This window comes from Nannobrachium achirus, assembly GCF_963921795.1.
Source record: "Nannobrachium achirus genome assembly, chromosome: 5".
Taxonomy (NCBI): Eukaryota; Metazoa; Chordata; class Actinopteri; order Myctophiformes; family Myctophidae; genus Nannobrachium; species Nannobrachium achirus.
The window spans coordinates 31521358-31536192 of NC_137814.1; the positions used below are offsets into that span (position 1 = coordinate 31521358).

Genomic DNA, 14835 nt, shown 5'->3' on the forward strand with positions numbered 1-14835 from the left:
CGTAAATTTAGAGTAGCCAATAATCTTTTACCCCCTTTTTCTACCCTAATTTAATCTTTATGCCATTAACTCAACCACATTTCTGTGTTGTCACTGCTGTTGTATCCTACTGACTCACCTACCAGTGAGGAGCCCCCACCTGGAGGACGTAGAGCCTTCGTCCTTCTCCCCTCGCCCCAACACTCCCTGCTGACAGGTGCCCCCCCACCCCAGAGTATCCGCAATGACCAATATCATCATCCATGCCTAGCTTCCTTCCCCCGAACACAGGCCAGGCCACAGGCCAGAGCCGGATGAACGACGATGGACTTGAACCCACATCCTCTGTGGAGGTGGGCAGGGATTACCACTGCGCCACCTGAGTGCCCTTGCTTTAACCTTTTAAACCGCTAGCGACGCAATCCGGAGTGCCGATCCCGAACTAGTTCGGCTCTTTTTGTCGGCTGTCGATTCATTCAATGTAATCCAATGCAGATGGCCAACTTTGAAGCCCATTTTCTCTGAATCTATGCTTTTCTGGAAGAGGACAGCCTATTCGCGGCCAAATAGCCGAAAAATGTGCTTCTAACAATAACATTAGCCTAGAGGTAATGGAAGCCAAGGCCTTCCGGCGCATAGTGATGACACGAAAGTCATCGCGCACGTCACGGCTGCGCAGGGCTTGCGCATATACAGCCTATGGAGCTTAGGCCGGCCACCCAGCAGGAGTTTGCTCCATCTAGTGGTGGCACTAGATGAGTTAACAAAAAACTTTCTGTTTTGACCAAAGAATATCACTTACCCTATACAAATGGAACCAAATGAAGGTACATTCGTACACTCTCAGAGTTACAGTAAGGGTCCATTTGGTTTGTCACTATAAATAATTTAGCTGGAGACCCCCTGGAACCTCCACAAGGACTCCTGGGGCTCCTCGGACCCCACGTCGAGAACCAGCTGCTATAGAGCCGTTGAGAAATTCCGCATGCCATTCACAGTGAGCTGTATTCCTGCTTAGCGAGAATCCCCTTTCAGTGTGTTTATGCATGGATAGTGTTCTGTCTATGCACGCCCTGGGCCCTCAGCGTGTGGTACGATTTGACCTCTCTGCAAAGGGAACATGAATAGTATTCACGTTCAGAACCAGTGCTGTTGAGACAGATTCTGCATGATGTATGTGATCCCTGCTTAACGAGAACGCTGTTTCATGGTGTTTATGCTGTACTGTTCCCCTCCTCATGAGGTAATTAGATTTTATTTACATGGCAAAATTACAGTAGTCTCATTCCAAGTCAACTTTGGATTTACCCCCCCCCCCCACCCTCTCTCTCTCTCTCTCTCTCTCTCTCTCTCTCTCTCTCTCTCTCTCTCTCTCTCTCTCTCTCTCTCTCTCTCTCTCTCTCTCTCATCATTATTCTCAGATTCACGCTTTTGTATTTGTATTTGTATTTATTTGTTTATTTAGACGGGACAATGCATATTAATGAACACTACATGAATGCAATGTAAATACACCGGAATTAGCAAGAATGCTAAATTTCATCCGTAGTCCCCACATGAAGACAAAAACAAAACAAACAAAAAAAAACAACAGACATAAGGAAAACCAAAACAGGTTGACGAACAAAAACACAGGAGGGGAAGAAAGAAAAGGCATAATGTGGAGGGGGGGGGGGGTTGCGTGGGGGGGGGGGGGGGGGGGGGGGGGGGGGTTGAAAGGCGGGTGTATGGTTGTGTGTGTGCATGCGTGTACGTCTGGGAGTCATGTTTGTGTTAGCGTGAGTCTGTGTAGAGGCTTCCAGATAGCAGCCTAGGTCAGAATGTCTTTTCCGCTGGTGTCAGTGCGATAATTGTCTCTCCGCGATGTTTGGGCTATGAGACATCCTTGGCTGGAACAGTCCAGAAGACACAACAACAGGTGTTTGAGGGTGGGAGGGTGGGAATCGCATGAGGGGGTGTGGGGGGGATAGGCTTTCTTCACAGTGTCAATGGGAACCTTGCGGGAATGGGGGGGGGGGGTCCAATCCGTTGAATTCAGCTTGTTTTAGAGCGAGTGAAATAGAATAGAGTATTCACTCTAATGTCCGTTTCCTGGTCCTCTGTATAGGGCAGTGAGTCTCTCCATCAAAGTTTACGATCAATCTCCATGTTGTTATCTCCGTAATGCCTCAGCTCAGCGATCAGTGTTCGCATCAGTCACGGCCCTCTCAGTTCATTGATCGCCCCGTTCAGAGTACCCACAGCCCTACCAATTTCAATTAGCATGGCAGGCAGCTTGTTGGCTCCTTGGATTGCTGCCGTCTTGCAAATCTTCCGATAATCCAGGGCAATGCTCGTGACCAATCAGCAGAAAACCTGTTATCATCGTTCCGAAAAGATACGTTCCGAAAAGATACTTGACTCCCCCGAGCCAGTTTTCTTGATGAGAAGTAATCAAAAGCAGGAGCCAGGTAACCATATCCATTGTTAGTAGTTTGGTAATTCCGAAGACAGTGTAGAGAAAAACTCTCCTTAAAGCAGCGGGAAGACACACGAGGGAGGGAGAGGGATAGAGAGAGATAGAGAGAGCGACCGCCTTCGTTGAGAGCTAGAACAGATTTGTCTCACACAAATCAGATGTGCCCTTTTTTTGACATCGTTGACATCCTTCCCTGCTAAATGTCAGTTTTTGAATGCAACTGCAGCCTATACTGTGCATAACGCATGCACATACGCAGGCACACAGTCAAGCACGCAACACGCACACACACACACACGCACGCACGCACGTCACACACACACACACACACACACACACACACACACACACACACACACACACATTCTTTCACACACGCGCGCGCGCGCGCGCACACACACACACACACACACACACACACACACACACACACACACACACACACACACACACACACACACTGTAGTAAATGTATCACAGAGCCAGACCTTGCTGTCCATCTGTCAACTAAATACCATTACTGAGAGGTAATTTAACAGTGGAAGTCTTACAGTAAAACCTTAAGCTCTTAATGCTTCAGCTGCAGGCTGCAGTACTCAGAGGGGTCAGCATGTTGACCCAAGCACGTCTGCTACAGCAAAATACATCAACAAACAGTATGGCACATGCATTATCCATCTAATGGAAAGACTGTATGGACTCACCCAAGTTTGGAGCACTATTACATAACTACTTATGTTTTCTTCTTTTTCTTCTTTTAGTGCAGTATTATTGAGAGTGGGATGTTTTGGGGCTCCTGTTTTTCCTGTTCTTTTTTCCTCCTTTTTTAACACATGCCATATGTTTGTTTATTGACAAGTCAGTCCCCAAACACATTACAGCCTGTCATAAAGCTAGAAATGATTGCGCCAAGAAGCTACAGTAATCTGTGATTTCATTTGAAGAAACTCTCAGGGTGGATCAGCCGCATGCGTTGCTCTTTACTGAGTGACTCACTCCACCAGGGAACTGATCTTGTTTCCCTTTCTTTTTCCTGTCACTATATAACACTAGTAAAACCTATATAGTTCACACCAAAGAGGTTTGTAGATCCGCTATTATCGTGGTGCGACACTGCTGTACGACAAAGAATACATTAAGGGATAGGTCACCCCCCAATTGACTATTGAGTATCTAGTTCATAACTGTCTAGTTGAATAGGATACATTTAAATTAAACATCATGACCTTGAGGCTTGGACTTGGACCTTGGACTTGCTTAATTCTAGTTTTGAGAGAGCTGATAATGCAGAAAATCAGACTAGACCTGCAACACAATAATACCTAGAGAATTAAAGGAGTAGTTCACCTGAAAATATTACACATCTTCTATCAATTACACACCCCATGAAGCCTTAAGATGGAGATTTTGAAGCAATAACAGTAGACTCAGTTGGAGACTATTCCACTGGTCAACTGGTCACCTAACCCTAACCCTAACCCAATATTGCAAAAATAATGCAATATGCAATAATTATGTATTTTTATGCTGTAGTAATACAATATAATTAACACAACTGGGGTGGTTGCTGCTCTTCTATTGAGACATTTACATCATGTGGTCTTGTAGGACCACTACTAGTTTGCATAAAACACAAATGGAAAAGGTGAAGATTACAAGGAGGGGTTTATTTTCCTTGGAGCACACTGTACCTCAGCTGGACAAAAAAAAAAAGTGGATTTCAGGGACTCTCTAGGTTCCTTTATGGGGGTCTAAATTGACCTTTACAAGTCTGTAACTGTCAAAGTTAAGGGGAGACCTTCAAATTTGAAAGCTTGAGAAACACTGGTGTAAAGAGAGTATCTATTAATCTGCAGCATATCCAATAATGTGTGTGTGCATGTTGTTTTTGACAGGGACATTTGTGATACAGGTGACTGCCACAGATGCAGATGACCCCACATATGGCAACAGTGCCCGCATCGTCTACAGTATCCTTCACGGACAGCCCTACTTCTCTGTTGACTCCAAGACAGGTGAGACGAGGCCTGTTGAACCTTCATGCTTATGTTATACTTCGTTGTTCAACAGCGCCGCTTGCCCACAGTGATACTTACTTTTACTCTTTGTGACGTAGCAATTATTGGGCCATTTAAAAAATGCCAGCGGTTGGTGTATTGCGTGAGGAAATGGTGGCACCTCAATCACTGTATATTTCAAAAGTGTAGCCATTTTCAGTTCCTCCCAGTTCTTTTCAAAGGCAGAAAGCATTTGAAAGGCCAATTTAAAGTTATACCATGTAACTTTTTTTATAAAACAAATCTTAAAATTGTCCTAACTGTTAAATCGCTAAAGTTTTAGAACACCCACTCCGTTATTTTCAGCTTCTAAAGCCTTCTCTTTATATGTTTTCTATGATCCTGACCGGGCCCCGGTTTTCGCGGCAAAATTACGTCATCACACTACCGGCCAATCACAGCGAGGGTTATACACTGCCGGCCAAATCACAGCGCATCTTGGAGTGGGGTCGCTAGGGCGGCCATATTTGTAGTCTCCCGTGTGTCTCTATACTCGGGTGCACGGTGAAGCATGGGTGAAGGAGTGTATCTCCGGAATGGCTGAACGCACAGGAACCAGGGACCCCTCAAAAGATAGATCTCGGCCGAAAGACGCGGACGCGACCGAGGTTTGCTATAGAGCTACTGACCACAAGTTGAGCAACTTACACAGTATAGCTTTAAAGATTCACCACTTTCATTTGATCTGAGACTACATTTTCTTGAATATCAATCTCTATGCAAAGTGTCCTGTACCTGAACAGCAAACACCCATGCAACTCATTAAACCCATCTAAATGTCATCATCGGCCATGGCAGGCACTTTACAGTATGTACTCAAACTGTGAGCCCTTCACAATATCAGCTGAAACACATGATGTTATCCATGCCATAAGCTTTGAGCACTTCAAGTGAGGCAATACTGTTTTGAGTTTAAAAGAGTTTGCTATTCTCTGCCAGAGGAGTGAGTTTGGCTGATTTCTCTCATTTTAATCAATTTATTTCACTGTCTGGTAAGGATTGGGCTTGTCTGGCCCAATGAAAACAATCATTATTTTGCAGACTTGTATCCCTCCCATCTCTCTCTCATGTCAGGATAAAAAAGTACGCAATCATATGGAAATGATTTGCTGTTAAATTTAGGCCTAGTCCAAGTCTAAATCACTCAGAAATCATTAACACCATAGCAGAGGACCGTATGTATGCTTTTGAGTTGGCGTAATGCCGCTATTGATTAGAAATAAATAACAGTAATTGTCCTCCGTTTTTCACTTTGAGATGTTTTTAGAGTCTGCTCTTGATGTGTCACCAAGATAAGGCGTAGACTACATTTTTCAGGCGATACAAATTCACATCAACATGATGTCTCGAATGACAACCTAGAGAGAAGATAAATATCATAGCCTTGATCCTGCTAGCTATGTACGTAATTACTTCCTTTCTCAAATCTCACATAGGAAAGCAGAATGAATAAAAGATGCAAACTAATACCACCTCAGAGTGATTTCATCACTGACAATTATTTGGATTGGACCATTGTTATGAGAGTTGTTTGTTTGCTCATAGACATGATATGTATCTCAGGCCTTCTTTGAGTAATAATTATGGTGTTGACTAACACTGAGTCATAAAGTCATTATGAGTCCCTTCTCACACTCATGAGTTCAAATGACACAGAGGATATTACTTTGTCCCCCAGCCAATGGCTGCTGGTTTTAGAGGGGACTCATTTTCCAAATTGCTTGTTTTTGAAACATGCACTGTTTGTGGCGAGTGACCTCATTTCTAGTTATTTATGTTATTTATCTCTCTCTCTCTCTCTCTCTCTCTCTCTCTCTCTCTCTCTCGCTCTCTCTCTCTCTCTCTCTCTCTCGCTCACACAGCCGCACGTGCACACACACACACACACAACTGCAGACACACACGCAAACAAACTCATGCAGGCAGTGAGGGGCACAATTGAAGATGGACCACGAGAGAGAGAGAGACGAGAGAGAGAGAGAGAGAGAGACAAACAGACAGACAGAGCATAAACTAATAAACTAGTGGCTTTAGCTACAGTACCAACATTTGACTTCATCCGCTCTAGGCACTGTCCGGTTTACATGATGTTTGTCAGTCTGAGCACGTCTCTTGAAACTATACCATCATCATTGTCATCAAGTTGATACAACATAGTTGTAGAACCGTAGAGTCACACAAAGTAGAAGTTAAAGCTTCAATCTTGAACTTATGAATGAATAAATTAACGAATGAATAAATTATCATTTTTAACCAATCTGTATGTTAATATAATATAACTCGCAACTCACCAAAGTGCTGTTACACAAAGCGAGACAAAACATCAACAAAAGATAATGCAAGTGCAGCAACAACAGAGTCAACAAAGACCACCAGTAGTTATTGTTTCCCCTCTCCTGGTGTTTCGGTGGCTATCTTTACCTCACTCGGTTTGCATTTTCTGCCTTCCGTTGGGTTGTAGCATCATCCCAGACCAGGGGCGTCACAAAAGGGGGGGGGGGCGTGGGGGGGGGGGGCGTGGGGGGGGGGGGGGGGGGGGGAGTGGGCCTGAGTTACTAGGGCCCAAGCTGGAGGGGCCTTAATTAGGCTATTTTATACTTTAGCTATTGAAAAATAGCAGATATACAAGCTCACAGCGCGGCACCGAGAGCCACACTGCGAGCTTGTAGATCTGCTATTTTTGAAAAGTCATGAAAATGTGTGCAAATCTTTGAAGAACATTTTGCTTCTGGGGGGTCCCTGGAATTAAATATTTTCAGATGGGGGTCCGTGGCCAAATACATATCATTTTGGAGTCCTTCAAATGAAAAGGTTTGAGCACCACTGACATAGAAACATAGGTTTTTCAAAAAAACCTTAGAAGGATTTAGAAGAAATGTATAGAATCGTGTCAAAGTCTTGCTCAAATATTCACAATTTTTCAAAAATAGCAGATCTACAAGCTTGTACATCTGCTATTTTTTAATAGTTTAAGCACAAAATAATGTGTAATGCGTTCCCAGTCTAAATGGGTTAAACCCCCTCCCCTTATGAAGAACATTCATGGGGGGCCCGCAGTGAATCCTTGTACCTGTCCCGGACCCCCACTGCTGATTCAGGGCTGATCAAACACTCTGCCCTGCTGGCAGAGAGTGGTGCACCAGGCCTGATTAGAGTTCAGAGGAGTCCCTTTCCTTACATCCAGCCAAGAGCTCGAATGTACTGGCCTAATGAATACCCTAAAATCATAATAATAACTCAGATTTATATAGCGCTTTTCTAAGTACCCAAAGATGCTTTACATGGGGGCAAGAGAAAACCAAAATCTAAAAGCAGCTTTTTTAGAGAAAACACCTTAAAACTAAAGGATAAAACCATTAAAAACGAAAAAGATCAATTATGTTCATTTAACTCTGAGAGTGGATTCACCATTTATTCCTGAAGGCCTGGATGATATACACCAGACAATATTTGGCAATTATTCGCTGCTTTGAATTGAATCTCACCAGTGTGTAAATGGCTGTTTGGAGTACTTGATGGCTTTTGTGTGATTTCTGAACTCTGAAGGCGAAGTTCGGATTAGATATAAGAGGGGAGACTTTGGATTTGACATGGATGTTTGGCGTTTATGAAGATGAGTTTAAGTTTGAGCTTTCATAAATGGAGCAACATTTCAATTTCATGTCCTGGCAATCAAGAAAAACTGTAATTGGCTGACTGTCACTGTCCGTGGTCCTGAATAATCAAAACAGCTTTTTCCCTCCCCTTTGGACTATAGCAGTGGCAAACTTTTTAATTTCAAAAACTCCCTTAACAAATTGAACCATGTACGCCAGGGGTGTCGAACTCATTTTGGGGTGAGGGCCGAATTGGATGAAAGGCGACTTGATGAGGGCCGAACCAGTCGCGGATCGGATGGCATGCACACTCGCGCACATGTTCGCTCTGTTTTTCTTCCTGTCGTCTCAGCCACTGCTGTAGCTAGCAGTATAGCAGTATATCATTTTACAAATTGTGTTTATTATTAAGTAAAATAGCTACTTTCATTATCGGTATTACAGTTGCAGTTAGGTACGAGAGATGCTATTTGTTTAAAGGAGTAGTTCATCCCCAAAATGACTTTTTTTTTCTTTGATTACTCACGCCATGGAGACTTGAGTTCAATAATATATTTTTATTTTATTTGTCGCATTACTAAGACAAAAATGTGATAATAGTACACTTCCCCCCATTGATTCCGGATGGGGACCCAAATGGGAATCAAGGCATGCATTTATTGTAATCAAATTTCTGTTTTAGGAATGAGTCTCCATTGGCTCCATGGCATTTTGGGGGTGAACTACTCCTTTAAGAAGTGCCAATAAGAATAAACCATTTGATAATAGAATAATTCAATTCCTGATAGTCTCTGCTATAATTTGTAAATGGCTAAAAAAAATATTATTGATGCAGGACAATAATTATTTTTATTGTATTTTATAATAAAAAGAATAAAAGTAATGAACAATAATGGCATATTCAGAAAATATCTGAATAATAAAACTTTTTACATTTTATTATTATTATATTTTTTAAATAAGTTATTTTCTTAACAACATAGTTTCCATGTCTAATATGTGTAATCTTTGAGTACAGTTCGAATATTGTAGGTATGTTCAGGTATTATTCATAGCCACCCCATTCCTAGCAATGCTGTCATCTTCAAAGAGAGAGAGAGAGAGAGAGAGCTGGTCACTTAACATTCCAATCAATCAACTCAATCACTGCCAGGTGGGAGAAACCTAGCCTGCAGTGATAAGCCATTAGTTAGGTTAATTCTTAAAACAATCATAACTCTTGACAGGAATGGGCTAGAGACTTACTTTTGAATCATCTCGCGGGCCGGATTCGGCCCGCGGGCCGTATGTTTGACATCCCTGATGTACGCTCTCAGAGTTACAAATGGATAACACTGAGGATTTTGCTGTGTACGTCCACAATATTGTGTGTTCATGTCTCTTTCACTCTCTGTTCCAGAGCAGATCTAAGGTCAGACGCTCAGTATTGTATGTTTTATATCTTTATCTGTATTATCTTGGTTTGGTTCTTGACTCTTTACTCTCACCTCATGTGTTTCATTCTTACTGCTGTTACTGCTGTGACACCTGAATTTCCCTCCGGGGATCAATAAAGGTTTATCTTATTGCACTCTTCCAACCTCTAATCCTCCCCCCTCTCTTTCTTTATCCATCTGCCTCTGACTCTCCCTCTCTTTCAACTTCTCTCTTTCGCTTCCTTTATTTATCTGGGCTTTTCTCTCTCTTTCAACCTCTTTCTCCTATCTGCCTCTTTTCAGCATGTCTTTCTCTCTCTCCCGTTGTCTCTCTCTCTCTCTCCTCTTTCCTCGTAGAAACTTCAAAGGTGACAGAGTGTTTTCGCAAGTCATCACTTTCAAGTCATCTCTTTCTTCTTGTTCTGAAACGCTCTGCCTTTCCCTCTTGTCTTTCTTGCTCGCTCTGTCTCTGTCTCTCCTGCATTCGCACCTTAATGAATAAATTTGCTTCCACTTTTCTCCTATTTATAATATTTTCATCTCAGTCTCATCCTCTGTGTTTCTCACTTTCTTCCACCGCCCTTATCCTCTTCATATTTCCTTTACCCTTTCTTTCATCACCTCTATTCTTTCCCTCCCTTCCTGCCTCCACTCTTCACTCTCTCATCCTCCTCGCCTCCTCCCTGCATGGTCCTTCTCTTTCCTTCTCTGCACCTCCTCTCTGCAGGAGTGATCCGAACGGCGCTGCCCAACATGGATCGTGAGGTGAGGGAAGTGTACCAGGTGCTGCTGCAGGCCAAGGACATGGGGGGTCAGCTAGGGGGTCTGGCAGGGACCACCACCATCAACATCACCCTGAGCGACGTTAACGACAACCCACCACGCTTCGCCAAAAGTGGGTCGGCACCCGGTTGCCTTCATTTTTAAGCCTCTTTGATACGGATAAAATTGGTTGGGTGGATGACATTTTAGTCTTTATTCTAAAGACTAAACCCTCGGCTGATCTTGTCGTTAGTTTTCCAGTTGACGTTAAAGCATGGCAGGCTGCAAAAAACTGGCAAATACAACTCGATCAAATTCATAAGCTAGGTGTATTTGACTTAATAGGTGTGTGAATGTGTGTGTGATGTATCCCTCAAACATTATGAAACTGTTGTGCCTCAAACTGGTTGTGGAGTATTCCATAAGTATACAAATCCGTGGCTATCACTGACACCCAGTCTGATAATACTGCAGCTTTAAAACCTCCATGTCTTTCTTTCTTTCTTTCTTTCTTTCGTTCTTTCTTTCTTTCTTTCTTTCTTTCTTTCATACCCAAATTTGAGCGCACCTCGTGGCTTGAACTTCTGCCATATACCTGTAGGCGCCATCACAAATGCGAACAATTGCACCGTCTGTCATACGAACTCTATTTACCCTGCAGCTTCCTCGTGTACTGCCCTGGGTAGGCAATCTGACCTGACAACCTGGCCTAATGGGGATTTACGCTCACAAAAGAAAGAACAGCTTTATTTTCTTTTTCTTTTTTTGTTGTTGTTGTTGTTGTTAGATGTACATGTATTAAAGCAGTGGTTCTCCACCTGTGGGTCGCAACACCCAGGGGGGTCCCCAAATTATTTTGTGGGGTCCCCAGATGATTGGCTTAATGTGCAACATTCTTTTCTCACTCAAGAGTAAACAAACCAACATAAAGTTTCAGTGTATAGAGGGTATATGCACGTTTCTAAAGTGACAATTTAAGGACTTCCTCTAAAATGACAAATTAAACATTGGCCAAATTGTCAAATATTAGAGGCAGAACTTGTGAAAATAGAAATAGCCAATCTACAACGCGAGGCGTTGTGAGCATGTAGATCTGCTATTTTCACAATAGAACAGTGTTATACAAAATGTAATGCCTCAACTCCTATAGTGCTCGTCAGGGTGGGGGGGTCCCCAGTTAAAATGTGATTATTTTGGGGGTCACAGCCTGAAAAGGTTGAGAACCACTGTATTAAAGAACTCTCCCTTCTCTCTCTCTTTCAGGTATTTTCCACCTGCGAGTTCCAGAAACAGCGCTGGTGGGTTCTGCAGTGGGCCGCATACGAGCCCACGATCTGGACGCTGGGAAGAACGCAGAGGTGGAATATTCCATCGTTCCGGGAGATGAGGGGAACATGTTTGACGTGACCTCTAATGATTACAGCCAGGAGGGTGTCATTGTCTTGAAAAAGGTACTGTGCATTTACCAAATGAATGAATGATGAATATACAGTAGTGCAGGGGTCCTCAGAGTTACTACAGGGGGTCCTCCAAATCTTTGTGTTTTTTTTTTCTCCTTTTTTATATTAACCACTTGAACCCTAGAGTCCATATTCTGAGAACTTTAGCCAAAAATAGCAGATCTACAAGCTTATTATCTATTGACGGTTCAAGTGGTTAAATATCTGAAATTGACATGAATCCAAAATATACTAAGGATTGTGCTGCCAAACAATGAAACTATGGAATCTATGAAAAGGTTGTGGGCGTCCCTGCTTCATCTCTCTCTCAACTAAGGGGTCCTTGGCCTGAAAACGTTGAGGACCCCTGCAGTAGCGGACAGACAACACAGTAGCTTCTCTAGCTCTTCGCTCCTGACGTACGGTACTTCATATTTGTAGCCTATTTCAAGATTGTTCAAATCGCTGTCAAACGGTATAATGAGACCTGTTCTTAATATTTATAGTGTATTTCAGCATAGTTCAAACCAGCCGCCATCAAACAGTATATTGAGACCCTCGTTACTTCATATTTATATTTCAGGATGGTTCAAACTGTCAGACAGTATAGTGAAACAGAAAAAACAGTTACCCGGTCACTTAAAAAAGACTACCCAGATAAAATACATTACTCATAAGGTCTGGACATTCATTGCATTACAGGGGTGACCCCTTCATGTTTTATTGCATTGCAGGAGTGACTCGTGACCCTCGTAATGCAATACAACGTGTAGGCCTAATGTGTGCTCTAGTACTTTATTTCAGTAGTCTTTTTTTTTCTTTCCTTCTGCTCAAAACTTGTCTGAATCACTTTGGACTTCCCTTTAGTGAGTATAATGAGACTGATTGAGTGCTTGCTTTTACTGAAGGAAGGGCGGAGACCTGTCTATGCATACTGTGTTTGTGCATGCATGCGTATGGAGGAAATATCTGAAGGAGACCATGTGCAATTGTACATGTGTAGCCGCAGGAGCGTGCCACATTGTAGCTTCAAAAAGCGGATACTTTTGTTTTCTGTCCTCTCGCATTAGTTATTCATTAGTTCATTTAATTAACTATTGATTCAGGCTGTGTCACAATGCCATAGCCGACATTACATACCGGTATGAGGACACCATTTCTTGGGCAGATCTGTCTGTCGATATTGCGTCATAGCATCTGTTCGACAGTCCATTCTTTCGATGCGGGTGAATGTTAACCTCTATGCCTAAACCTAGGCATAGAGATGTGTCGAAAGAATGACACATCGAAAGTGCGAGATTTCCCCTGGCAAGATGGGGTGGTATAATGCAACACTGTTTCAATATGCAATATGTTCAATACAAAGTTAGACCCTCTGTGTTGTCAAGCTCAATAACACCTTTGAAACGTGCTGCTTAAAGTTATACTGTGTAAGTTGCTAAACTAGTGGTCAGTAGCGGTATTGCTTTTTTCGGCCGTTTTTCGGCCGGAGTCGTCGCGGACCACCGCCGCGGACCACCGGAGCGGCGCCGCAAACCACCGCGACCGATAGTAATCCGTGGAGGGGTAGAACGCATGGTAGAACGTAATTTTCTGGCCAGGATTTGGGGATTAAGAGGTTAAAATCCTTCACCATGGTAAACACTGTAGCTGAGCAGAGGCGCTTCCTGAAGACCAGAGCAGATAAGCTGTGATTGGCTGGTAGTGTATCATGTGTGTATGATCTGCGATGTGATTGGTCAACGTATACAGATGATGCAGATTACGTCATTTTGCCGCGAAATCCCGCCCCTGTCACTGCTTAGAAGAAAACATATAAAGAGAAGGCTTCAGAACCTGAAAATAACGGAGTGGGTGTTCTAAAACTTTAGCGATTTAACAGTTAGGACAATTTTAAGATTTGTTTTATAAAAAAGTTACATGGTATAACTTTAATGCAATAATTTGGAATCGGTTCTGAGTTGGCTACAGGAGACAGCTGGAGGTTCTTACATACATAGCTATATTATCGTCCATGCCGTAGCCCTTATCCCTAAACTTCTTGCCTTTTTTGTTGTTGCTATTTTGAACACATTAAAAAAACACGCTGTGAGCTTGTAGATCAGCTTTATAGATATATATATATATTTATTAGGGCTGCCTTCGACTCATGATTTTTCAAGTCGAGTCGAGTTGGGGGGTTCATTCCGACTCGACGAATCGTTTTATTGACACAGGCCTGTGTCAATCGTTCATAACCTGATTCCCTGGCAGGGGATTAACTTTTCATAGCTCACGGCACGTCGTTGAAAAGCCTGACTGACAGGGGGAGTAGCTGCTGCTTAGCCTACTGCCCTTCGTCTTGTGGACTTCATGTGGTCGCATCTGGGCAACCCACCTTGCAAATGAATTCCGTCCTTGTGCCTTTTATGGCCATATATGATGTCATCAATATTAAGCCCATATCTGGGAATGCCCATATATGGAAATGTTGTGTCAGTCTCTGTTGTTTCAGTACGAACTTCTCACCCTTAGGGAGTCTTACTGTTATTAGGAGAGCTGTTCTTTAGAGAGCTGCTTTGGCTTGGAATATGCTCCCTATAAACGTTAGACACATCAGAAGTAGATTTTTTAAAAGTTATTTAAACCATCAAAACATTTCCGCAGATTGAATAATTGCTTTGTTTATTTACATTTATCGACTAAATTCATCCTTACCGAATGTCTCAGATTGATCCAATATTCACAACATGATAATTGACACAATCCAATGGTTGCCAGTGTTGAATGGCCAACATGCTATAATTGTACCAATACATGAAAATGAATGAATGAATGAAGGGGTACAGGTAGTTCAGATGAAGCAATCTGATTGGTTGAAATAGCTCTCTACCTGTGCAAATAATGAACACTACTGCACGGTCTCATCAAACAAAGACTTCAGCTGTGCTGGTTGAGAAAGGGCTTCACTTCAGGAACAAATAACTGTGATAATGCACACCCTCTCGTGTAATACTGCTTGAATAACAATATTGAGAAACATACACTGCCTGAGACAATAACTGTGAAATTAATACAGAATTCAAGCTGAATTCATGTGTCTGCATGTCTGTGACTCAATTTCCCTTGACATGATGACATGTTGCCAAC

At 42.7% G+C, this 14835-nt stretch overlaps 1 protein-coding gene across 1 annotated transcript in view; it reads left to right on the forward strand.

Moving 5' to 3' along the window:
* Positions 1-14835, forward strand: part of cdh12a (cadherin 12a) — a gene marked incomplete at both ends in the record, with an annotated part of 93759 nt that overhangs the window by 36234 nt on the left and 42690 nt on the right. Inside the window, 3 exons of the mRNA XM_080725718.1 lie at positions 4333-4452; positions 10233-10400; positions 11531-11718. Coding sequence (XP_080581844.1) covers positions 4333-4452; positions 10233-10400; positions 11531-11718 — 476 coding nt within the window. The remainder of the gene's footprint in view (positions 1-4332; positions 4453-10232; positions 10401-11530; positions 11719-14835) is intronic.